The 26,136-nt window shown below is 41.3% G+C and overlaps 3 protein-coding genes across 6 annotated transcripts; 2 read left to right on the top strand and 1 right to left on the bottom strand.

Moving 5' to 3' along the window:
• Positions 1-8,351: 8,351 nt before the first annotated feature.
• On the bottom strand, positions 8,352-12,188 carry LOC128888199 (nuclear exosome regulator NRDE2). The gene is made up of 10 exons (XM_054144870.1): positions 12,047-12,188; positions 11,313-11,953; positions 10,788-11,151; positions 10,567-10,713; positions 10,225-10,493; positions 9,810-10,138; positions 9,191-9,731; positions 8,985-9,131; positions 8,738-8,913; positions 8,352-8,663 (listed from the first exon to the last, which is right to left on the bottom strand). The coding sequence occupies exons 1-10, from the start codon at positions 12,105-12,107 to the stop codon at positions 8,411-8,413; spliced, it is 2,928 nt and encodes a 975-aa protein (XP_054000845.1). The 5' UTR covers positions 12,108-12,188; the 3' UTR covers positions 8,352-8,410.
• Positions 12,189-12,577: 389 nt separating this feature from the next.
• On the top strand, positions 12,578-15,673 carry LOC128888200 (molybdenum cofactor biosynthesis protein 1). 3 transcript variants are annotated; one of them, XM_054144874.1, is made up of 8 exons: positions 12,578-12,708; positions 12,923-13,040; positions 13,103-13,270; positions 13,345-13,571; positions 13,635-13,859; positions 13,952-14,186; positions 14,292-14,369; positions 14,528-14,669. In XM_054144874.1, the coding sequence occupies exons 1-7, from the start codon at positions 12,619-12,621 to the stop codon at positions 14,345-14,347; spliced, it is 1,119 nt and encodes a 372-aa protein (XP_054000849.1). In that variant the 5' UTR covers positions 12,578-12,618; the 3' UTR covers positions 14,348-14,369; positions 14,528-14,669. The 3 variants fall into 3 exon arrangements, with proteins under 3 accessions (XP_054000849.1, XP_054000846.1, XP_054000848.1); XM_054144871.1 differs by lacking the exon at positions 14,292-14,369 and having other exon boundaries at positions 14,528-15,673; XM_054144873.1 differs by having other exon boundaries at positions 14,292-14,671.
• Positions 15,674-16,012: 339 nt separating this feature from the next.
• LOC128888201 (hemicentin-1-like) lies at positions 16,013-26,057 on the top strand. 2 transcript variants are annotated; one of them, XM_054144876.1, is made up of 6 exons: positions 16,013-16,723; positions 18,578-18,741; positions 22,050-22,260; positions 22,757-22,907; positions 23,829-23,857; positions 25,649-26,057. In XM_054144876.1, exons 1-6 carry the CDS (start codon positions 16,636-16,638, stop codon positions 25,747-25,749), a joined length of 744 nt encoding a protein of 247 aa, XP_054000851.1. In that variant the 5' UTR covers positions 16,013-16,635; the 3' UTR covers positions 25,750-26,057. The 2 variants fall into 2 exon arrangements, with proteins under 2 accessions (XP_054000851.1, XP_054000850.1); XM_054144875.1 differs by having other exon boundaries at positions 16,016-16,723; positions 23,829-23,977; positions 25,649-26,051.
• Positions 26,058-26,136: the final 79 nt, after the last annotated feature.

Below are 26,136 nucleotides of genomic sequence, written 5' to 3'. Positions count from 1 at the left end.
GAGAGAGAGAGAGAGAGAGAGAGAGAGAGAGAGAGAGAGAGAGAGAGGAGGGCGATATCTTTACGACTACTTCCTTGGAGTGATGGGGTATTAATAACAGTGGCGGGCAGTCTTTTTGTAAATTATAAAAATAGCCGGGCGACATCGCATATTCCCGATCCGTTCATATCCGGGAGTTGCGCTTGTTTGCTGGAAAACACGTGATTCTATGGGGAGATCACGCGATCGGTTTAATCGATCGATCGATCGAACGACGGCTTACCAGCTCTCGTTTTAGAGCGGTCTTTGCGAAAGTAGGCGATAACATGGCGAGAAATTTCGGCCTCTCGATTAGAATATAGTCTGTTTGCGTCCGAGCCAAGTGAAACCGGATCTTTCTGCGTCAGTCGCCGTCTAAAGATACAGCCGTGCTTTTTCTCGCATTAACGCGAGAAATGCCGTGCGATTGCTTCGATGCTCGTCCCGAAGGATAATTATTAATATCGGTGAAAAGTTTCCGTCGGTACACTGCGAGAAACGTCCAACTAAACGAGAATCGGGAGAAGAATGAATTTAATTTGATCGTGGCTTCTCTTACAAATGGAAGCTTTCTCCCTTCCGAATCAAAGCTGTTTACGTCAAAGAGTGGGATATGCAGAAATTACACTATGACATCGCAGATTGCCGACACTCGATCGAGGCATCAAAATTCTCCGCTATCGTTTAGCGTTATCGGAAATCATTTTTTAACCGACTTCGAAAAGGAGGTTACTCAATTCGACATGCATTTTCTTTTTTTTTTTCTTTTTTTTTTACTTAAGGTATGTTCACCGATTATTCCGAGATGGTTTGACCAATCGTAATGAAACCTGTTGCATCTTATAGTGCATGTCTCCCCGGTGGTCCCGTTATCAAGATTTTTTGCGATATGTCATTCTTTACCCGTTTTTCTTGGAGTATTCTCTACCATGATTCAGGGTGAACTTGTTTCCCAAAACTATCAAACGATGCGATATGAAAAGTTTAAGGAACGTAACAATAATCCGTTTCGCATTTATCGGATAAGTTTCGATTTCGCAGCCTTGGCCGCATCGTGTATCGTCGATACACCGAAGAGGGTTCGCGCGTCCGTTAATAACAATAAGAATAATGAACCCGCTGGAACGGGAAGCTCGTTCTAATCGCGTCTTTGGCATGACGTCACCGACCATTAAAGGACATCTAGTTGTCGGTTGTCTCTCGATTTTATAATTCAAATCAGAAAATCCCCCGTCGACAATACGTTACGTAGACGCAATAACGACGTCGAGGTCTTGGAGCGAATTGGGTCCACGGTACCGACCCAGACGAGGGTGCAATAAAGAGAGCCAAAACCGTCGGTACGCCCCACCCAAACCCTCGCTCCGCACCCTACTTAAAATCCCTCAACGGTTTCACGGGAAGTGCCTTTCGAAAATGGACAAAGAAAGACAGAGGAGTGAGAGAGGGAGAGAGAGCGATAAGGAACGAGGGAGAGAGGGTCCCAGAAGCCTGCGGGCAGCCGTTTTTCGTACGAAAATTCACGCGCTCCTTGTCCCGAGGGCCTGAAAACGCAATAAACAGAATTCTGTCCGTTATTTCGGTATTATTATTTATACACTTAACGGCGCTCGTTGCTTTGTTCGTTAACTGCGTTTCCCATGTCAGCGTGACTGTTTCGTTTTACTTTACCGACAGTTATACTTTATCTCCGAGTTTGCTTTCCTACAACGGTCTACCTTTTATCGTTCTCTGGCGTTGCAGCAGTTTATTCCTTTGTATGTTTACGCATTCGTTGCTAGTTTCGCGAGAAAATAGAAGTTTGGTACGACAGAGAATACTATTTATGCCGTTCGATGTTATTTTCCGTCGGAAGTGCAGCGTGAAATCACCGTGGAGCGTCTTCGTTTATCACAATCTCCGATTAAGTATTTCATCGAGATTCACCTGTTGCACGCGTGACATGTATCGGCAGTGATGTTTTATTTCTTATGTTAATATACGCGTATATAATTACGCGTTAATTTCGCGTGTCCTGTTAGCCTTGCCAATTGCAGACGACGCCGCGGCATCTATACCGATCGGGCGTCGATTCATTGTCGATTAATTTGCTGTAAGCGATCGTAGATATCGTTTGAATTTCGTCCATGTCCGTTCTCCTTTTGCGAGCTACGTCCTCGAGGTCTCGCAGAAAATCAGGGCGGTCGTCGCGCTGCTCGATCGCGCGAAGAAACGCGTCCACGGCGACGATCGCGGCGACTAGAAACACGAATCTCGCCTTTTTCGATTTCCTCGACGTGGAATACGTCGTTCGTTCTCCTTTTCATATCGCGACACGCGACGGAGACCAGGAGTAATTCGATCGGGGAGAAGCTCCGCACCGAAGGCGGTAGCCGTGGATTGGAAAGTCGAGCAAACGAATCCGTAGTTGAGCTGGGAGCACGGGCTGGCAGGTGCGATGGAAATTAAAATCGTCGCTATTTATGCTTCACTCGTGGCGCCCCACGGCCACGCGGTTTTTTTCCTTGCCAAAAGCAAAGCTGCATGCCTCTGCGGCAGCCGTCATCGTCGATATTAGCCCGCCAGCGGGCAACTCTCGATCCGTCGAATTCGACTACATCTCGATGCACGCTACGCAACGGACCAGATTTTCCACGTGTCACTGGGTCACCGCACTTGCCGTCCTGTCCGAGAACGTGAATACAGATCGCTCTCTAAATATCAGAGTACCGTGGGCTTCGTATTCACCGGCCGTCTTCTAAAGTTCAGCCAGGAACGTATGACGGTTCACGTCGAAACTCGGCATTATCGTTTAACTATTGGGTTGTCCGGAAAGTCCATGTCGATTTTTGGTAGGTGGTACAGGTCCTATGTAATTCAACAAATACATGTATACATATTATATGCCTTTGAATTTTTCTTAGAAATTGCCACGAACTTTCTGGACAACCTAATATAATAAGATAAGATAGTGTCTAATGATTCTTTGAAAAACAATTTTAATACGGCGATGGCTGTATGTACGCATTCGAGGAATCGTCGATTCGTGGACGTTTCCGAACGGAGCGTCGGCGTCGACGAGGTACCGTTCGGATCTTGAAACGAACCTCGGTCGTGGCGGCTATCATTTTCGCGAGAAGCCACGCGCGACGGAGCTTCGTTGCATCGTTGCGAAAATCATTCCCGCCGATGGCGGTTCTCCTTCTGTCCGTCTCCCGCTCCTTTTCCTTCCTCGCAATAAGAAACGAGTTTCCAGCGATTCAATGCCTCGGTCTTGCAAATGTGAAAGTACATTACTGCGGGCTCTGAAAGTCGTTTTGCTCGAAGGTTCGCTTCTCGAGCGGCGGCCCTGGACCGTTCACCGAGAAAAGAATCTCGAGTGAGGACGAGGCGAGTCGCGATGAAAAATCGACAGGGAATACCGAAACTTGTCGAACTTTCGGGTAACCGTTAACGACCATCCGTGGAAATCGTGGCCGGGACATCGAATAAAATCGCGCTCTCCGCGCCTAGCGTTCGCTGGTTGAATAGGTCAAGCGCTTTCTACGACCCTTACATGGATGGGTTAATCCCTTCACGACCATAAGTCTCCATTTACTTTCGACCCAGGTAAAAACCCTTTTTCGTTATTCGATACCAAATTTATTGCACCCGTGTAAAAGTTCACGAAACATTGGGCTCCGAGTGCGTCGGCTACCTGGTTGACTTTCCGACACCTTTATTACGCTAGGTGTTTCCCTGGTAACGGGCTGACTTCGTACCATTGTTGATTGGAATAATGGAAGGAACGGTACCCGTAAAAGTTATACGACTTCGGGCTGGACACGATACAGAGACAACGGATTCGTAAATGGATTACGATTAAATTCGTATCGATATCGAGTACCGTACGAAACATATTCGAAATTTGTATCCAGATGAGAATTTAGCATCTCTCGTGTCGCTATCGCTGGTTCGAAAGGGAAACGAGGGAGAAGAAAACTTTTCGTTCGGACGCGAAATTCAATTTCGATTATCTTCTCGTCTTGACGTCGACGAATCTTTATTTCGTCGAAGCGCGCGTCATGTTTCCGCTCACACGAAAAAATACACGAATAGCCGAGAGTACGCCGAGGGGAAACGGAGCGTCGTGTAACACTGGAAGTATCGCGTAGGAGGATTTAACGTCGAGATTAACGTCGTTTTCATCGGAGAATTAGACGAGACGTACAATTCGATTCGTGCTATTCGTAAAACGATCGGAACATAAATGGAAAGATCCAGTTTTCATGCCGAAGACACGCTTTGCGCGTACAAACCAATGCTGTCGGACACACGCGATGCTCCTAATCGATCGATACCTAGTTAATCGCGTTATCGCTGAAGTATATAATTTTATTACGGATGAAACCGACGCGAATTCGCTGGTCGGATTCTTCCCGATCGGGCAACGGATTTGCGACGACTGCCAATCTACCGGGGTGCCGCGCTCAAACGGAAACGGACCTTATCAATTTCCTCGAGACGTTGATAGTCGATGCACGCGTGAAATCTTTACTCCGTTCCACGGCACCAATGAAACACCGACGCAATCCAAGATCCGAAGAACGGGGGGTGATCGCAATACCAAACGACCCCATGCGTGCACGCACTTATTATCGTCCGGCTGTCCAGCGCGTGTACGTGTACACGGTCACGCAGCGGTTGCGGACGCCACGAACGCCGTCACGGAAGCGGTGACCCTGCTTGACCGCGATCTCAGAGTCGGCCGTGTGCGCTCCACGTACCATTTATCTGTAGTTTTACAACTAAGAGAGGATAAGCTAGCTTCGAACGTGCGACGATACGAGCACCTCTTTGACCGGCGATTTCCAGAACGTGGAATACCTAGTCGTTTCGGGGTTACAACACTACTCGCGCTTCGGGTTTACGAACTCGCCTCGGTCGCCATACGGATCAATTTAAACGCGCTGCGATCAGACTAGACGGTAGTCGGGGATTTCGGCGCGGTATTGCATCATTTGCCGCTCGTCTGTTCCAATCGCGATACGAAAACATTACCACCGCGCGAGAGGATGGTCAACGAACCGTCTGAATCAAGGATCGGCAATTCTCGGCTTTTCAAGGCGTTTCTATTCCAATGTTTGCGTTGCAATAGCAATAGCGAATAAAAATAAGATTTGACCGAAGTAATTTTTGTCGACACAAATGTCGTCGCTGTAAATTTCCAGGAGTTCATTCCGATCCAATTGTTAGCGTTCAATTCCCGCGTGGAAATTTTGTTAGGGATTACGTAAAGGCCCGAGTTAATTGTCCCGAATTAATTTCGGGGCCTATTTAGGAAGCCCGTTCGGTTCCCGTAAGGCGGCATAAGGGATTGTCATGCTTTTTTAAACGGGGCCATTGAAGGATGGCTTCTCGATTATAGCCCTATCGGGCCCCTGAAACAGCCTTACAATAGCCCTGGACACACCCTCGTTGCATGTAAATCAGAAATATTTAAATAAAAAATAGGAATTCTAAAAAATGTCTTACGAATAATGACTCACGAATAATGACTCACGAATAATGACTCACGAAAATATAATCAATTATTAGTATAAATGTTTATTTAACAATTTATTACGTAACGTACTTGACATGGAATATTTATATTTATAAATACTACAGTGCGCGCGCGGTACGAGAGTGTATTTTTAATAATTTTTTTCAGGCAAACGATGAATATTTTTCTTTTTATCGGTACTTTTACTCGATATGTACTGGACCTCTCAAGAGGTATACCCCCCACCCCCACCCCTGCCCCTGCCCCTCAAGAGGTGTGAATGTTATTCATTTTCCAACATAAACATTGTCATTGATTTCTATGATCAATACCCTGGGTAAACGTTTTCAGGTCCTCACAATTCGTTAAGGCCCTATTAAATTTCATTTTAACACGGTTTCTCCGTACTCTGACTGTACCACACTGGTTCCCATAGCGGTTAACCCATCAAGTCCTTGTTTAAAATTATTGTGGAAATGATTGAGTACCTTGTTTAAACCCCACCGGGTCCTGCAATGATTCACCTATCCAGCCCTGATTATATTTTAAAATGGTAACCTGTAATTGCTTTGTCGGGACCTTTTAGGGATGTATCCGGGAGAGTCATATTATGGATTCCATATGAAAGCCAGTTCGGGACCCGAATATTATGGAGATTTCCCTTGCTATTTTCCACACGGGGTAAAAGAGGCACGGGGAAATTCTCTGGGTTTCGTCGAATGAGTCTAGAAGAAAGCAACCCGTATGACAACGTTTGATGGCTGGCTGCATGCAGAGAAGGCGGGAAAAACTTGGAAACCGTTCGGGTCGCGGAGGGGCGGCGAATGGAAGCGGCGGTCGAAGGGCAAGGGGATGTTTCGTGAGGTCGAGGAACGAGCGCGAGCGGAATGATAATTCTTCGAATGACGACACTGACCGGCCGTCTGACGACACCGGTGTCCCTACGTAGGACACGAATTTCTGTCACGATATCTCACGAATGTCAAGTTTGGAAATGTTGTTTTTTCTCTTGTGAATTTTATTTCATCCCTCGTGTATAGAATTAACCGATACTCACGACTACGCATCGAACCTGATCTCACGAGTAACAATCTGTACGTAGGTGCATAGAGGTACCCAATCGCGTTCGCGCTGGCGTGATGGCCGAGAAATGTGTGGGTGCGTGCATGTACTCTCGGTACGAGGTGTGCCTAAGGCATTGATTATCGATTTGGATGTAAATAGCCGCGAATGATAAATTTATCGGTGTTAGAGTCGACGAGCGCGGCGCTTTGTCGCCTATCGGGCTTTCATCTTCTTCGATTTTACGAGTAGCTTTGCCATTTCGTCAGAGAAATGATTCAACATATTTTTACGATAAGAATACGCTTAAACGGTCGCTCGTTGCTTGGACTTGCGACTCGACTCGACTCGAAGTATCGATCAAACGAGACCGATATAATCGTTGGTATTTTTCCTGATGCTACGCAGACGAACGTTATTGCCTGTTTCGTGCGATTGTTTCTTCGACGGCGCTCCTTGAATCTTTTTATAAAGTAATCGATATCGCTAAGCGTATCGCTAACCAAACCGAGGTCCTTGAAGGGAAATACGGCGAGCTTCGTGGCTTTCCTTCGAGGACACCGAATGTTCCTCGTCGAGAACGGCTCGATTCAATTAACGCGACTTACGCAAATATTTGGATAATCTACGAACGTTTATGCGATATCATGTTCATAAGTTGTTTTCTCGACTTTACAATAGTTAGGATACGTTTAGAGGTTACCGTTTAGGCATGTCATAGCTAAATGATATAAATACTCGGCTGGTCGCGTTTGCAAGTGTGATCGATTGCTCTGTTTTCATGTTTCTAGGAAAATTATTTCCGAGAATACAACTAAATTCAAACTACGGCGCATATAGATATTTATTCGCGCGTTTCATGAATACCGAAATGGATCGCCATCTCGCGGTGAACAGGCTGAGTTAATTAACATTCATAGTCGTTTAAAGTTTATTAAAACGAAATATTTCAAGTTATAAAAGCATTTTAGAAAGAGTGATTTATTCATTACAAAACTGCATTCAAATTTTCGCGCTCTTTTTCTTCAATCTCATAGCCATCTAGCGGGAATAGTTCCTACGTGCACTGCTAGAAGGCGCCATTTGTTCAAATTATCGACATGTCGGTAAATTGCTGGAACAAATGGCGCCATCTAGGGAGAAAACTCTCAAGCTATCGCCGAATAGTTCCTACAGGCACCGTTAGATGGCGCCATTTGTTCCATCAATTTACCGACATGTCGATAATTGAACAAATGGCGTCATCTAGCAGTGCATGTAGGAACTATTGGGCGACAAACTTACCGTTTTCCCGATAGAGGCGCTGACCAAACTTTGAAAATTAGTACGTCATCTATACCGCTAGATGGCTATGAGATTGAAGAAAAAGAGCGCGAAAATTTGAATGCAGTTTTGTAATCAATAAATAATTCCTTCTAAGATGTTTTTATAACTTGAAATATTTCGTTTTGATAAACTTTAAACGACTATGAGTGTTTATAACATAATGTATTGTTACATTATTTTATTTTCTTATCTTTTCAACCAATATACACCATATCAATGAGATAGGCATCAAGTATTGATGCTATTGCCAGAAAATGTACACAATTAATTCTCCAACTAAATAAAATGATAACATTCCATTTAAACAAAAATTTTTTTTATTAGTTAAATATCAACATAGATTGGATAATATTATTATCGAAGCGTTCAATTAGTTTCAAATTAAATTTCGCAGAATGAGTTGAATATTGAGGTTATTTCGTGACAAAATAATGTTGAGACATATTTTTTATTTAATATATTCCCTTGTTATTTATACAGCCATTTAAATAATAACTGAAATCAACCACGCAAGATGTCCAATTCCTCGGGTGTAACATGCATTCTCAATTCTTTTTCTCGTATTACATCTTGAACTTGTGTAAGGATTTGAGGTGCAACTTCAGCTGCATCAATATAAATACTTCTAGCCCAAGGGCATTGCTCGACACTTTCATGATAAACTTCTTCTCCCTTTTTTTCACACAAGTTGTATTCCCTGAGAAGGAGCATGTATAATCTCCATAATAGTGGACAACATCTAGTATTCGGTACTCTATAAATCGAAACATTTTTTTCATATTTACGCATTAAATACGAATGATCAAGAAAAATTAGTCGTATCCATACCTTGCAAGTGTCTGATGAAAATGCAATAATTTATTTATTGCTGCATTCATACTAACCGAGTCATTCTGTTCTTTTAAGAAACGGATACGTCTACGACTTGCTAAACACATCGCGAATGCTCTCCATAATTCAAGTTTTGTCTTTTGGCTATTGAATTTCCAAATAGGTAACTCACTCTGTTAGGAAAATATTACAATTAAAATTAAAACAATATACCTTAAGTAATTTTTTCTTCAAAGGTCTTTACCTCTATGCATGCCAATATTGAAAGGGCAAATAAGTTATTTGGATATAACTTTAGCATATCATTTAATACATTCTTTAAAATATTTATTTCCTGAGTCTGTTTGCAATGTAATTGTAAAAGTGCAATTTGACTTTCATATAACATTTCCTGGAATAGCATATGTATAATGAAATTCCTGTTTTAAAGATAAGTGTGATATATTGTACCTGTATATAATGGGAGTCCTTGTAATGGTTAATGGAGTCTGTAAATATGCTTATTACTCTCTCAATATCACAATCTTTTATATATAAAAGGTATGCATAACATACAATTGTGTCACACTTTAAATCTGGTAAGAAGTATGTGTCCTTTTCATCTTCTGTAGGAACTTCTTGTAAAAAACCTTTCACACAATTTTCTAAATATTCTGTCACGACCTGCAATTGATTTTCACCTACTCCAGGTATCATTTGTTTAATAACATTTAATAATCGCTCCTTATGCGTTTCTTTATATGTGTCAGAATTGAGTAGAGTTTCGATAAACGTTCTATACAAACTGAGAAGTGCTGCCCTTTCATCAAGATCATGAATTGCAGCAGGGCAACTACCTTGAGATTGTATTGCTGTTTCAAGAATATTTACACAGTTGTCAAATCTTCCCATTTCTTTTTCTATCAATGCATACTCTTTATAGAAATGTAAATTATTTCTATTTTCGTCTTTTTTCAAGAATTCTTTTAATATCGTTTTTAATTTCTTCCCTCTGGAGGAAATATGTAATATATATATATATATCATGTAAAGTTATTGATTATGAAAAATAAAATAAAAGGAATCATACTTATTATCATATTTTAAAGGGTCGTCTTTCCGAAGAAAAATAAGTAGTCTTTCGAATCTTAACCACCAAATATAGATACTTGTACGTTGTATAGTAGGTAAATTTTCGGCAATCGTAAAAAATATTTCACGTATAAAATCCAAGTACGACTCTTGCGCAGGATGAAACATAAGATATTGAGGGCCTGATGTTAAACCCCCTTCGAGTATACCATTTAATAATTCCTTCCTTTGGCTATGACCTGTTATTTCACCTGCTACAGGATAGGCAAATGGAAGTAATACTTCTGAAGTTTCAATTCCCCATTCAAAGTCTTTTAAGGATAACATCTACAAATATAAAATATGATGCCATTGATTTGCAACATGAAACAGAGAACATAGTCTCTTTTGAATGACAGATACTTAAGACATACTTTTAATATATAATCTCGAGTAGGTAGTAGTGGTACTTTGAGTAGAAGGAGTGCATGTATAGCCATTCGAAAATTGAAATTTCGCGAAAGTATAGGATGCACAAAATCTGCGACATCATCTGGCAAAACGAATCTTCGGGAATCACCAACTAATTCTAATTCATCTCTACTGACACTGACCCAATGGCAATTTTCTCTTAACGATTCTGTTCTTTGCCATAGCTGATTAAGTGGCAATCTTGATATTAGTATTACCTCTTCCATTCCAACTACAAATTAGTAATAATATTAATATTAATAACGAATTACATTCTCTCTGTTATTAATTGTAATACCTCTTACTTAATTTTTTTTCATCTATTGTGTTTCGAAATGATAGACTGTCCTTGCTTAAACTAAGATTCAAACAAAGATTCAAACGTATTGTTTCCCACATTTGTTCCCAAAGCCCAGTATGCCTCAGAAATGTTAAGCACCAGTAGAGCATCTCTGTTCGAAAAAATTTAATTATATCCATTTGATTCAATCTAAGAGATCGAAACAATTTATAATATTTTACGTACGTAATAATCGTTCGTCAAATATACGAGGATTCGTTCGAGCTTTTTGTTTCAAAATACAAAAACATTTCGAATATAGATTCAAAACTTTTGGCACAGTACACATTGCTACAGAAGCTTGTGTAATCATAATAAATTGTTGCCATAAAACTGTGTTCCCTGAGTCTTTGTTAACTAATGTTTCGAGTTGTTTTGAAAATTCATCAGCTGGTAGGAGCTCTCCCATTAGAGATAATTTTAGTTTTAATAATTCTATAGAGTCTGAATTTTTTTCTATAGCTTTTTCAATTATAGATAACTTTTTTAATGTTGTTGCTCGTTGAACATCTTTTACTGTTTGATATTTTTGAAAGTATCCTAATGTGTCCTGCAAAATGTCATTTCTTTAAGAGCTATTAATAACTCTTAACAGATGAATTGATAAAGAGATGGGCAAAGTTTGTATCCAAAAGAATTGTTATTTAAATAAATAAAAGTAAAAATAAATCTATTATTAGAATAAACTTTTGCCTATCTTTAGTAATATACCTGAAATTCAATATATTCAAACCACATATTAATGTTATTTGGATCATCTGTTAATTTTTCATTGTATTCTTTAATTTTATTTTTCTGCAATTCTTCTAAATTAGTACACCATGAAGGAGTAGGCTCTTCTTCTTTCAATGAATCTGTAGTAGAATCCCTTTTAATAATATTATCTTTCTTTTTAGTCTTCTCTACACAATCAATATTTCTAATGTAATATCTTTCATATATATCTTTCCTTGGTTGCTTGCATGGAACACAACCAAGAGAATTCTTTTGAATATCATAATAAGGTCTTACTCTAGAACAGAGTGTGTTTACAGTACTATTTCCCTTATCCCTATATTTATCCTCGAAATACACATTCTCCACATCTCTTTTATACTCTGGTTTCTTTACTTTTTCACGTGTATGTTTTCTTTTCTCCCGCTTTCTCTTTTTGATATGTTTTAATGTTTCTTTTTCTTTTGATGTACGGTTTTCATTGCTTAAAGAAGTAGAACTATGGGATATTTGTTGTTTATCTGAATGAAAAATTTCACTTGCAGTTTCATCAGAAGAATCTGAAGAGATATTGGCAATATTGTTGGATGAAATACGTTCTAGGCAACTAACATTGTGTAACCAACTGGCGTCATCTCCTACGATTTAAAAATAATTTCATTGCAATTATAGTATGCTTGATAATGTTTCTAACAAGCAATATTTGATTATATTCTTTTTTAAGAGATTACCAAGTTTATTGGGCTCTGGTGATTCGTCCCTTTCACCAGAATAAGCAGGAAACAAAGACATGTTTTCTTATATTATATTATTAGAATAATAAATAAGTTGTATTCATCTTCTTTTGAGGTTATGTGCATTTACGTGCAAAAAAATGCATGTAAACAATACATCAATTGAACGTTGTCAGCTTTGTAGTGATAATTCTCTTTATTCCACCAAATTTGCACAATGTAGAAAATGACCTTTGATGATTGGTCAAAATGAACTGATAAAGGATTATAATTCGAATCATATGTGTAAGTCGCAAGATTGATAAGAGCTATCTTAATGATGGTTATGTCAAATTCAAGGACATGGAGAGGCGAGTAATCTTCGTTGCTCATAGAATGAGTATGCAGCTCTATCGCATAATACAGTTGTAATAATACCTTCAAATAGACAGCACTCAACGGCGCCCATCTTGGAAAAACTTAAATTTATAAATTTGTTGTCTGTTTTTTAATTAGAAACGAAACATTTCCTATTATACGTAGAGGTTATTATAAGTTACAGTATTTACTATTTACTACGTGTTATTTAAATGTTTCGCAAGAAAGATGTTATTAAAGCGATCTTCGGTGCTGTGCATTCATCTACGGAAGCATCCATTGCATCAAATGCATCATCCAGAGTAAGAGGATAGATCAATTATTTTTTTTTCTAAATTCATATTGAATTAGTATAGTTATCATACATGTGTTAATATTAGAATTTATTATTCTACAATTATTATTTTACAATAAATGGAAATGTATAATGACATTATGTAGAGTACTAATAATAAATTGCTAATAAAATAAAGATTACTCAAATACATTATGGATATTTGGTATTATTTGTTGTAGGTACAGAGATTCAGGGAATTATTAAATAAAAACAGTGACAATGACATACTCACAGACTCCTTTGGGCGTCATCATACTTATTTACGAATTTCAATTACAGAACGATGTAATCTTCGATGTAAGTAGTTCTATTCAAAATTTTAGATAGAATAGTTTTCTGAAATATCATGGTTCTTCTAGGTTTGTACTGTATGCCAGCAGAAGGAGTTAAGTTGACTAAAAATGATGGTATTTTAAGAATAGATGAAATACTTAAAATAGCTGATTTGTTTGTAAAAGAGGGTGTGCATAAAATACGTTTAACAGGTGGTGAGCCAACTGTTCGCAAAGACATTGTTGATATTATTGGTAAGTAATTTTATTTCTAATGCCTGTATGATTTACCCTTGAAATCATTGATATAATAGAAATAATTGTTACAGCTGGTTTGAAACAATTGCCTGGTTTAAAAGAAGTTGCCATTACTACCAATGGCTTAACATTATCGCGTCAGTTACCAGCCCTTCAAAGAGCAGGATTAGATGCGATAAATATTTCGCTAGATACATTGAAAGAAAGTCGTTTCGAACATTTCACTCGTAGAAAGGGTTGGTCTAGAGTTATAGCAGCCATAGACTTGGCTGTCCAATTAGGCTACAATCCTACAAAGGTGAGGAGATACTGAAAATTCTGTCGGTTTAATCTATGGATGTAAATGATTGATATATTTTAGGTAAACTGTGTGATAATGAAAGGTTTTAACGACGACGAGTTAATCGATTTTGTGAACTTAACAAAAGATTCTCCAATCGACGTACGTTTTATCGAATACATGCCTTTTCAAGGGAACAAGTGGAACGAGAATAAAATGGTCTCTTTCGATTCTATGAAAAAATTGATTAGAGAAACTTATCCTGATCTCCAACGTCTTCCGAACGAGTATAACGATACGTCCAAGGTGTGTAGAACTTAAAAAGCTAACATAAAATATAATTTATAATTTGTCATAACTATACATGTTATTAAAAGGACAATATCTCTTTCGATTAGGCATACCACGTTCCTGGATTTACGGGGCAAATCGGATTTATTACGTCGATGAGCGAACATTTCTGTAGTTCGTGCAATCGGTTACGAATAACAGCAGATGGAAATTTGAAGGTCTGTTTGTTCGAGGGAAAAGGAGAAGTGTCCCTTCGAGATGCTTTACGCAGCGGCGTGTCCGAGGATGTTTTGAAAGAAATGATCGGTACTGCTGTGCGACGTAAAAAGAAGCAACACGCGGGTACGTATTATCTCTGGTTCATAGATACAGATCTAAAATGATTATCTTGCAGGCTACATTTGAAGCGATAACGTTTCTATGTCCTCTATAACATGTGTGTTTCAGGAATGTTCAATCTATCCCAGATGGAAAACAGGCCGATGATACTGATCGGGGGATAGTCGATTGTTACGAGAATTTCGAGTTAGGACAAAACATTGATATTTTGATAGTACACGTACAAACGTTATCGCTCGATCTATATTCGTTTCTAATTAACGAAACTCATTATTTTGATAATCGCATTTGCTTTATTATCCGAGGAAAAAATATAACATTGTCGTCAATGGTTGTGTTTACAGTTGAAAAGAGACGCATGCACGTCAGAAGTCATAAAGATAGGCGAAGGGATGCGCGGCACGAATATCTGGCACGCTCGGTTCTTCCGTTTAAGGGTTATGCGAACGTGAGAATGTTTTCCTCTCTGTCTCACGTGGACGAAAGTGGTAAAGCAAGCATGGTAGACGTGGGTTCGAAAGCCGAAACTAAGCGTGTCGCGATAGCAAGAGGTTATGTCCAGGTCGATAAGATTGTAAGCAAATTAATAGCCGAAAATAATATAAAGAAAGGGGACGTGCTGTCCGTGGCGCAATTGGCGGGCATTATGGGTGCCAAACGTACTCCTGATTTGATACCGTTGTGTCATCCGCTCTCCATATCTTACGCAAACGTGCATCTGCATTTAAACGAAGAGCTGGATCGAGTAGAGATCACAGCGGAAGTTAGATGCACCGGAAAGACTGGTGTAGAAATGGAAGCTTTAACAGCCGTGACTATCGCGGCGTTAACAGTTTACGACATGTGCAAATACGCGGCCTCCCCGGCCTCGATGAAGATAAGTAACGTAGAGTTAGTATCGAAAACCGGTGGTACAAAGGGTGATTTCCTTAGGAATTAATTGAGTATAGATTCCAGTATTAATACATCGGTTTATTGGATGTACCGCGGTGTACTAAAGTTGGGTTGCCTAATTCAGTTTGTATCAAACTGTGGTTCGCGAATCTGTTTGCCAAGAGTTGCCCGACACTGGCACGTTGTGGAATATAGTTGAGGTATCTTGGTACTTAGACTACTCAATGTGATTATTATTCAACATCCGGTGCTTTTGTACATTCTACTATTGAACGCTCAATTGTTGTAACGTACAAATTTGATCGCGTTGCGTGGGTGTTGATAAAAGGTAACGGTGCACACCGCGTGTGTGTTACGTATTTATATATCACGTACCTGGATGGATACGAAAAATATGGAACTTCGACTCGTACCGTTTATTCAACATACATATATTTCTGTTGATTCGGTAATGTAGTTTATATTCCTAGAATTATATAAAGTTTATTTTTTTATACATATATATATACAATCATTTTACGATAATGTTGGACAATTTATATACCAAACGGTAATCGATATGTATGGTTGGGTTGTTGAATAAATTATCAAGATTCCGTATAATATATTATTTATAAACCCGTGACATAATACCAATATAGACTGGAAACTTGTGTAGATACTCTCCTTCGATCGGTGGTCTGGACAGAGTTCGTCGTCGCTAAGTTTGTCGGTTGTCCCGATGAAGTTTAACGCGACAACGATGCAATAAGGATCGGTCCTTCCGATAAAGTGAAACCGAGATATTGGTAAAATTGCGGGACGATGAACGACCAAGTCGGGATAAGGGGGCGATAAGAACACCCTGCTGTCGGCGCAATCGCAACTATCAGGGCGCATCGCGAGGCGCCACTGCACCCTGATTTCAGCTTTTTCGTTTCCTCACGGACAGGAGCAGCTTTCAGTATTACGAACGCTGTCGAAGCGCGCTGTTCTCGAAAGCTGTTCCCCTCGCCGTAGTTTCAACGATCGTAGCGTTGAAACGTCGAAAGCCACGAGACGACACTTCGCGCCCAATTTCCGAACAAAGAAGAAACCGATAAACCGTTTCATCTGTCTGTTATTATTCACGTTCGAGGATATAACAAACGCATCGTTTCAACGAACGTTGTCCAAATGCACACAACCCGTATATTTTTCTTTTTGTCCATTGAAAAATGAACACTCGTTGAACGCGATGAACCAAACGACGAGTCTCATTGCTTCGATCGAGGATTTCGTTGTATCGACGATCGGGATCGTTGTCACGGGCCAGGCGAGAAATGTATAATATCGCTTTCAAACGTAAGCGTTTGAACGTCGTGGGTGCAAGATCGATTGGTTTGTCAACGTCGGAGAGGATCGGTTACACGAGTATCGGGAAGGAATTCGTCGGGGGACGGAGAACGAGGAACGTGGAACGGAGGTAATCGTCGAGGGATGATCGTCCAGTTACCGATAGATTTCGGAGGGCTACGGGAGTATCGGAGAAACAGAAGAAACAACGAATAAAGATGAAAGAGTCTCGTACGTAAAAAAAATGGCACCGTTCCACGGCATGGCCCTTATACTGCTTGGAATCGGGTACCTGTTACACGCCGAACCGCCGTCCGGTTACCGGAACCTAGGTAGAACTACTCTCAAAGTGTATCGTCGTAACGATCGGGATTATTTCTTTTCGTTTCGTCCCTTTTTTTATTTAAGGAACCTTACCTTTGGGGTATCAGTCAAACCTTTGCACTACGAGGTCATTTCTGGGGGGACTGAACTATCTTTCTTTGGCACTCTCAAGTCACCTCTGTCTTTCGAACAATCTTTGGAACCGATTCATTTAATGGAGTACTTTAGTTCGAATTTGTTATATCTAGATAAAGTTCGTACAGTTTTGTAAAGTTTATGTCAGATGTATAGCTTCCTCCCTTGGCAGTTGAAGCGATAAAAGAGAGCATTGGGAGGATTAACAGTAAAATCGACAAATAACGAACGAACGAACCCTTTCGCGAGCAATACAACGCGTTCGAGACAATTCTCGACCTATTAGCCGGATGCATTCCTGTTGGCTGATCCTCGTTGAACCCACTTCGCCTCCCAACGCTACCGTACGTCGTAAAACAAAACATGCCACTCCTCTGTGCCGATATCTCTCTATCCGCTTATTAATTTTGCTGGAAAATCTAATGGATCGACGCTCCGTGTAACTTCGCTAAAATTTTCGAATTTCTGACGAACAGAGGCCAAAGACATACAGTTCTAAAAGTACTCGTACCCTCTATTGAAGAAATTTGCCCGGATAGAATGATAGGTTCCAAATGAATTTTTCATTATAAATGTATACACGTGTACAGCTTATTCAGGCACGTATTTATAACGAAGCATTTATTTGGAAACATCGAATCTATCGTTTAATTTTAGATAATTTCTTCGATAGACATATAGACCACGAAGGGTTGTGATCAGTTCTTTTTTTCTATTTTTGAACTCACATTGAAACAAATAAGTATAGAATATAATGGAGAGGGGAATGTTGCATTTTCCATTAGAAATGGCGGGTCAAGTATCAACTTTGAAGAATAATCCATAAAGGGAGACCACACGGTCAATACACCTGAATTATTTGAAAATGGCGTGTACTTATTAAAACCGATACGCCGAGCGCGAAGGAGTTAACGAAACTAACAGAGTTAACCGACGAGGTCGGGCCAATAAAACATCTCGTATATCTAGCCATTCGGCACTTATTAACGAGAACGTTTTAACACTCGTTGCGGGCCCTCTCCAGTAAATTTTTCATGACAGCTAAACAAACAGTATAAAAAAGCTAATTTGAAGGATAATAAATACATGTAACATTTTCGAATTGGTTTCAAATTGTTTGTTTATCGGAATTTCACCGAGGAGGACCTACAACGAGGTCGAAAACGTTATCCCGCGCTAATCGCGTCGAGCTTTTCCCAGGAACCACTATAAAATCATCGTTTTATTTTATTCTCATTACTAGGGAACCCCGCACACGAGTTGAAAATTTTAGTGTCCCGTCAGGAGGACTAGCATATTTTTTAAATTAACAGAGATAGAGTTCAAAGTGTGCACTTTCACCATATGTAAGAAATATTCACTCTACGGGTTTAGTACAACCCTTAAAAATTCCTAAATATCTATCTCTGTCTAGAAAGAATTGTCCTTCGAGTGGTTAACGAATGTCGAGTGTCTAGAAACACGAGTATTGCTCGATATATGTATTTGCTCGAATGTTCGACGGTCCAAGGAAGGGTAAAGTTCAAGAAATTCCTGGCCCTACTCGCCGCCCATTTCTCCTAATTCGCCGAAAGCGCGTTGTTCGTTTCGGTGGTCATTCCGCGAATCTGTCGCGGTTCGTAAACCGCCATGGGCAGTTTCGTTAAGAAACGCGACGGGCACGCGAGGAGCTCGTGAAAGTAATCATCCCAGATGGTTCGTTGAAGCGTGTGATGCCTGAATTTTAGCGGTGCAACAGCTCGACGACGAGAAGCCCGAGAAACCGGAGCAACGCTCGCATCGCGGGACGAAGAGGACATATTTTTTCAAAGACACGTCCCAAAAGGTGACCGCGATCGTGGGACAAACCGTTGTGCTGTTGTGTCGCGTCAGGAATCTGGGCAACAGAACCGTGAGTTTCGCGTCCGTTAACGAATAACATTCGCGCGCCAGACGTGCCAAACTCATTTAGGCCAATTTGCATGTTGCCATCGCGCCGATTTCCATTTCGTAAGAACGCGTAACGAGGAAGACGAGGTTGCCGAGTCGTTGCTCGTAATTTTTATCCGGACAGAACATCTTCCGTCGCTGACCTAATGCGTTCGGCTATTTGGCATGCCTGGGACGCGCCGGTTTGCGCGCTTCCTGATTTCCAGGCCAGTCTTCGGGGGCAGAAAATCCACTCAGAAATATCCATCGGCCACGAGTAAATATTTCATTACATTACGGTGGCATATTTAGGCGCGGAGGAGCGTGTAATAAGAAGAGACCGCGGATGATAAATCTTTTCAGCATTCGCGAATACTGGTGAACGAACTTTTGCAAAAATTTTATTAGAGTAAAATGATGAGAGTACTCGATTACTTGTATAAGAATTTATCTCTGTAAGTATCGAAACGGTACGGGTGGCCTCGGGAGACTGGTCTGTTGGAAGCTTTCTAAACGCCATAACGAGTCGAGCCCCGCGAAGAGAACATTGCCTCGCTTACAATTGGATTTCTTCGCGATTACGCGAACCTATGCACTCATACTTCCTCCCAAACGATCGAGGAAAAAGTCTGAAACGACCCGCGGAATCGTAATCGTTTCTTCTTTCACCTCCTCCTCCCACCCTCTCTTCCACCCTTTTTATCTTTTGTTGTCTCGTCAAGTGGCCCTGTATTACGTTCGGACAAAGTTCCAAGGAAAGAGTTTAATAACCGTATCGCGTGGAATATTGCAAGAATATCCTAGCACGAGCACGTGAGTTAGGATCACGACGTTACCTCGAAGTTATATGCTCCTGTAACCGTGGAAGAGCATACTCTCTTTTCCAACTATAATCGCGACGTCGGCCGTTATCAGGAATTTAGAGTACGGAAACCAGGCAAATATTTCAAGCATAGAAGTCACGTACAGTCTCGTCGAAACTCGTACGTGGCGCACGGTGTAACTTCCGCTAATCGCCCTTGCAACACAGGAGGGAAGAGTCGTCCAACGTCCGCCGACATCGCGTCACTTCGATTTCTTTGTTGTTGTTATCTATTAGTGCAAAATACGAGAGCAGTGGTGTGGGTTATTTTTTGACTGTCTCAAAAGTTTCTTTCGCGACTCGCATTCAGCTGTGTGACAGTGTTTCTTATAAATAGACAAGCCAATTTGTGCAAATGAACTGAATGAGATATTGCCGTTCAGGCGTTAGTACAATTTGCATAATTGTGAGACGAGGAACCCCGAGAATCGTAGTTTGTTGCGTCCGAAATGGAAAATCCGGACGAATGTCTGAGATTGTAGATTGTGAGATTTTCTGTCAGGACAGATTTCACTCGAGCCAAATTTGTTGGTTCGCGCAATCTTCGTACCTGGATTAGTGCAAATAGCGTAAACGCACTATTGTATTGCACGCAACTTAGTAATGTAACATAAATTGCTAATGAAACGAAAGAAATTTTTGGCACAGCCTGATACATGGTAGGTCTGACCAAGGAACGAAAAATATAGGAGAAAAAGGGTCAAACATTTCTACCCTCTTTGTACGATGACTTAAAAATGCAACGATGCAGCTTTACCTTGCATGTTTACATTTTTATAGAGACAGGATTTCAGTAGAATATTTTACAGGTGGCTCGTGTATGTATTCAAACGATTCTCGTATCGTATCGCTGTGTAGCAGAGGCGTAGCGATGGGGGGAAGGTGGGTGCCCATGGGCGGTAGTGTTGAGGGGGCCCAAATGGAGCACAGTGGTTTTGAAATCCCAACAAAGTCTAATTGCATACGAATAGTGCTATATTTCTGAATAAAAGCTATTAAAAAAAATCGAATTATATGTCCCACAAAAGTCTTAAAATTTTAGGGTAGTTTTGACCGTATTCAAATTAGTACATATCGGAAACTTTAAATTATGAAGTGATCTAAAATGATCTGTATTATAGGGAGCCCCCGATATGATTTCAAATTCATTGAAATGCCCCTGGACCCTCGCTACGCCTCTGCTGTATAGTTCCCTGTCATCGTTTCTCTAAACGAAGTCTCTGGCTCTTCCCCTGAAAAGTCGCGGAAGAGACAGCGTGAAACCTGCCATTGTTCCACCTGAGACTTATGAAATGAACGATGTCCCTGGAAGCTCTCAAATAATCCCCGATACGCCTCTTTCGGGATGGGCGTGAAAGGAACCTGTCGGAACCTTTCGAACGAATGTTTCCTCGGTAAAAGGGCTTCGTAATTTAACGATAGATGTCTTACTAAGATCGCGTTACCATTTCCAATAATAATTCGCGCGTTGGTAACAAAGAGGAAACGCGAGGTAAATCCTAAGCTGCGCGATGTCGGCCAACTCTTCCTTAATTGCTTTCGACGCGAACAAGTACGAGTTTTCTGCGAGATGGATGATGCGGGTCGAAATCGTCGAGCGCGAAAATGTAGAATTTTTCACGGCGAAAGTATTCGCGTAAACATCGAAGCTGCCGTTAATTAAAACAGTGAAAAATTGGTACGGTCCGACATCTGGCATGAAACATACAGCTTCCGGGCAACTGTTTTCAAAACAATGGGCGTACGCTTTTCTGATTCGTTTGATTAACGTCGGAATGATTGACGCGCCGCGACTCGAATATTTCTCGTTTCGGTATCGCTTTTAAACGGGTACGCGTTACTTGCATTCGTGATACGAACTCCGTAAGTAGAATTGGAGAGAAATGGTCAGACACGAATGAGTTGCATTATATCTCAGACAATATTAATCCTTTGCACTCGAGGCCTTTTTTTCTGGTATCTGCCAGCAACTCGAGATGTTTCTTAGCATTCTATCGGCATGAATTCTACGCTATCAAAAGTCACCTCTCGAGTGCAAAGGGCTAAACTCCTTTCCCTTCCCTTTCCTCCCTTTCTTTAGCTTTCTAAATGTCGTTCGATGAATTAGCTCCGCTAGTTTCTTCGACGATGAGGAAATTTATAGATAGGTAAAATTTAATTGCCTTAGTTTACTTAATTTAAATAACCTAAGAATAAAACTCTGACGACAGTTTCTCCACCTCCGAACGAACAATCCGGGGCAGAAAGTGTACTCGTAATGGCGTGAGCGTGCATGTACAGCTCGAGAAGTCAGTCGATCGTCCGTCCGCACCCTGACCACACCCTCGAAACCCTTTTTTCTAATTCGTGGAGTTGTACATACGCGTGGCCATTGTGCAAAATTCGCGAGTCGAATAACAGAGGTCGTACTCACAGTAAATTTCTCCCAGGTGTCTTGGATTCGAAAAAGGGACTTGCACATCCTAACGTCCATGTCCGTGACTTATACGAGCGACGCAAGATTTACGATAGTCGGCAATCCGGAGAACGACGACTGGAATCTGCGAATAGATTACGTGCAACCACGGGACGCAGGCATTTACGAGTGTCAAGTTAATACAGAGCCCAAGATATATAGGGCGGTCGCATTGAAAGTTTTGGGTGAGTTTCTGTCGCCTCGGAGACCCCGGCATTCCCGAAACTGGATGTTTGCATTCATTTTCCACGGAAAATGCTCTTTTCGGCGCGGGACGGGTCGTTCGGCCTGTGCGAAATTCAGAACCAGCTTTCCGTCACGCGCCGCAACTTTTCAGCCATTACGTCCGGGCGACGGGCTGAAAAAAACAAGTTTGCTTTTGAAAACGTTCTCCGAAGACGGCCGTGTAATTTAATTAACCGTTTATCTCTTATCCAAAAGCGTGTACGTCTGCTAAATTCCAACATTTTCATTCCTCTATGAAACTCGCGTACACTTGGCAAAAGTTAACTTGATACTTTTTACCGAAATTTTCACGTTCACGAATCAGGATTAGTAAATCAAATTTAGCAGACTTCTCAGCAAGGTGATCGTTTTTAGTCTGTATTATTGTACCGATGTAAGCGACAAGCGAAACGCGCGATGGTTGATCCCCGTCTCGTTTTGTTCATGCCGGAACAGACGTGCGGGCGAAGATCACGGGCCCGGAAGAGGTGTATGTCAAGAAGGGCAGCACGATTAGTCTGACTTGCATCGTGGACGCGCAAGACATTCCCCCGAATAACGTGACTTGGTACCATGCAGGTGCGATGATCGATTTCGACGGTCCAAGGTGCGTTCCGTTCCAACGCAAAACCTTTTGTCGCTTGTCTCGTTTATCTTGTTCTTTGTACCGTGCCTAGCGAGCTAAGGCAAAGAAATCCGTGCCACGAAGTCTGAAAAGCCGATTTTTCTGCAGAAGCTCGCTAAGGATACGGGAATGTATCGTAATAGTCGCGCTACGATAGAGTTTGTCTTTGAAGTCGAGGAGTCATAGGTATACCTGCTGGCAGGGATCTTGCGAGGTCGTAAAATCGGTCGGAAATCGATCTTTACGACTTAAGCTGACCGCAATTAGTTATCTGACATGTTTTTAGACAAGGATAGAGCTAAATTTTTCGTTCAGGACCGTACGATATTAGAATTAGCAGGTTCATATTTCGATAACTTTATTCTTCTTATGTAGGTTTTTATTCTTCTGTACGTTCGCATTTCTGTAATGGATGAATCGATTACCGTAAAACTTTTTCGTTTTGTAAAGTAAGGGTGTAAGATAGGGTGTAAATTCTGCGGATACGCTAACTGAAGACGCATTGACATGTTCGATGTTCGTTGGAGGGGTGGATTAGTACAAAAGAAAAAATCCTTTTTTAACAGACTTCGAAAAGGAGGAGGTTGTTCAATTCATCATGTATATTTTCTTTTTTTTTTCATGACTTTGAAGTCGTGTTAATATACACAGTCAGTGCAAGAAGTATTCGCACAGGAAGCAATTTAAAGTAAATGGTTCCTGTATGAATACTTATTCACTGACCGTATATTTAGTTGAGGAGTGAGGAAATCTGGTAAACAATGCATCAATAGGGACAAACACTTCTGAATCAAAAAGGTTCTCCTCGACTTCAGAGGCATCTCGATTCTCTTCACGTGGCAGAGAGCAGAGATCGACGATGTCTCCGATAGCAACCGTTAATGATACTTTTGCGTTCGATAGGGGCGGCGTTTCGTTGGAAACGGAGAAAGGTAAGAATGGCACGACCAGCAAGCTGCTAATAACGCGTGCACTGATCAATGACAGCGGCAATTACACGTGCGTCTCGAGCAAGATCGCCTCGGCGAGCGTGATGATTCACGTGTTGAATGGTGAGGATGAAATACGCTCGATTAAGTTAACACGCTTTATTTCCTCGAAGTCTCGTTGAAGTATCAAAGCGGTGGGGGTTCGGGTACCGCATTCTTAAAGGGCATCTCGCGTAAGACTCTTGGTTGGAGGGTTTACCGAATGGAATTCCTTGGGAGCACTTTCGATCTGCTTCGTTGCATGTCAAAGGTCGCCGTCGACGAGTGGATGGCTCGTTACACCGAACACGAAAAAAAACGTGAGCCGTTCATTATGGAACTGGTGCCTCGTTTTCAAATGGCGCTGCTTTCACGGGCTACATTCAGCAAGAATTTGTTTAGCAATGACTTCTTATAATCTTGTGCTCGAAATGGAGATAGGAAGGTCTTCTTACGAAGTCTTTCCTCTTTTCCTGACAACGTTTTTCTTTTTATAGATGGGTTAACTATACGTTTATTTACTGTTCATGTATTTTAGAAGTGTAGAAGTTAACTTCTTTTTTTTTTTTTAATTATAATACTGTTAATCAAGCCCTGTATTTAATTAAATTTGTCAATAGGCATCGATCATAATTTCATTTTAAAGTACAGACGGTATCCTTGACACCTACGTTTTCCCTCGTGCTAATTGTTTCACCGTGTTCATAATGAACGGCTGGATCGACGAAGGAAGAAACGTTAACGCGTTAACGAATAACGTCGGTGACATGCTCGGTCCTTCGAACGTCGTCGGATACCAATTCTCGAAGCCCGTGAAACTCGTTACGGTTTTCTCGTTAACGCGCATAACGAACACATCGGGAGCCCCGAGGACGAAAAACAACCTCTCGAATCGAAATTAAACCGCAGGTTTCTCGCGTTGTGTAAATCTCATTTGCCCCGCGAAATTTTCGAGCCACGCTCGAAATCGTCCCATTTCTCTGTGTCCTTCCGCCTCCAGAGACGCGCGAAACTTTACTACGACGATACATAACGAATACAGTTGACGCGTTGCTACAAATCCACGACGTTTACTCGCTTTTCTTTGCTCCGGTACGTATCTAGATTGGAACAATAACGCGAAGTTTTGCTTAAAGAGCGAAAAATTTCGATTTTATACGATAGATGCGTTCGAATATATATTTCACTTATACATATTTCGTCAGAAATTAATTTTTCGTTTTACTTTGGTAATTGAAGTTGTAGTTGTTACTCGAGGAGCATGATTGCCTCAAGACATGGGTACCCTGGATATTTGTTTAGGGGTCCCAGGTTAATTTGTGCAACGTTGAACACGTTGATGGAGGCATCGATCACTGAAATTTTCATGTTTCGACTGTCCTTGAATTTCTTTATTTTTCTTTTCATTAATCTGCGATATCTTAACGTATGGGTACCCTGGACACTTGTTTAAGGGTCCCAGGTCAATTTGTGCAACGTTGAACACATCGATGGAGTCATCGATCACTGAAATTTTCATTCTTCGACTGTCCTCGGATTACTTCATTTTTCTTTTTATTATCCTGGGATATCTGAAGGAAATAAACGCTGCGAATACGACGTACGATACGAGCGCCGAAGAGCAAGAAAGATGTATTATTCGATATTCGTCGGTGGAAATTTGTATCGAGATAAGAATTTCGCCCGTCTCTGCCGCGTGTTTCAGTTCGCGAGTCGCCGCGATAGATCAGAGCCGTGAACGAAATTTCTTTTTAGGGGAACATCCTGCGGCGATGCAGCACGGCGGCACCGGTAACGTCAACAGAAGAGCGATATTATTCAGCCTGGTCCTGCTGGTGGACACGATATTTCGGTGAGCGACGTTTCTGCCTCTGGCCCCCCGTGGCCCTTCCGCGAAGGGTTTTCATCGTTGGGGCCACGCCGATCGTTTACCAGCAACACGCCAAAGTGATGTATAGGGGGAGACATCGACGTGTGATTTACGAGCCGCGCCGTTTATCGCGCGAACTGAATTTTCTATGAACCCGAGGACTCGGCTACGAGATATTTTACTATCCGTGGACGGGCACGCATCGCGCGGGCGATTCCATAAAGTCACTCTATCGCTCCGATCCTGTCGTCAGACTTCACTGTAACATTCCTCTAGAACAATAAATATTCGCCGGTTCCTCTGCATTCGTCAATGGGTACGATGTCGCGCGTGCGCTTCTAAAATGACGCGACACGAGGAAGGTAATTTCACG

This window comes from Hylaeus anthracinus, unplaced genomic scaffold (assembly GCF_026225885.1).
Source record: "Hylaeus anthracinus isolate JK02 unplaced genomic scaffold, UHH_iyHylAnth1.0_haploid 11989, whole genome shotgun sequence".
Lineage (NCBI taxonomy): Eukaryota > Metazoa > Arthropoda > Insecta > Hymenoptera > Colletidae > Hylaeus > Hylaeus anthracinus.
This window is presented reverse-complemented; position numbering and strand designations above follow the sequence as displayed.

What these genes read in the sequence shown, in the direction of transcription:
- LOC128888199 (XM_054144870.1), bottom strand. Translation starts at nt 12,107, where the DNA reads ATGTCTTTGTTTCCTGCTTATTCTGGTGAAAGGGACGAATCACCAGAG. An exon ending in ACCAGAGCCCAATAAACTTG is followed by an intron (nt 11,954 to 12,046) that starts GTAATCTCTTAA and finishes TTTAAATCGTAG; the next exon opens with GAGATGACGCCAGTTGGTTA. An exon ending in AGGACTCCCATTATATACAG is followed by an intron (nt 9,132 to 9,190) that starts GTACAATATATC and finishes ATGCTATTCCAG; the next exon opens with GAAATGTTATATGAAAGTCA.
- LOC128888200 (XM_054144871.1), top strand. Translation starts at nt 12,619, where the DNA reads ATGTTTCGCAAGAAAGATGTTATTAAAGCGATCTTCGGTGCTGTGCAT. An exon ending in AGAACGATGTAATCTTCGAT is followed by an intron (nt 13,041 to 13,102) that starts GTAAGTAGTTCT and finishes TGGTTCTTCTAG; the next exon opens with GTTTGTACTGTATGCCAGCA. An exon ending in TAGGCTACAATCCTACAAAG is followed by an intron (nt 13,572 to 13,634) that starts GTGAGGAGATAC and finishes GATATATTTTAG; the next exon opens with GTAAACTGTGTGATAATGAA.
- LOC128888201 (XM_054144875.1), top strand. Translation starts at nt 16,636, where the DNA reads ATGGCACCGTTCCACGGCATGGCCCTTATACTGCTTGGAATCGGGTAC. An exon ending in GGTCGCATTGAAAGTTTTGG is followed by an intron (nt 22,261 to 22,756) that starts GTGAGTTTCTGT and finishes ATGCCGGAACAG; the next exon opens with ACGTGCGGGCGAAGATCACG. An exon ending in ATCGATTTCGACGGTCCAAG is followed by an intron (nt 22,908 to 23,828) that starts GTGCGTTCCGTT and finishes TGCGTTCGATAG; the next exon opens with GGGCGGCGTTTCGTTGGAAA.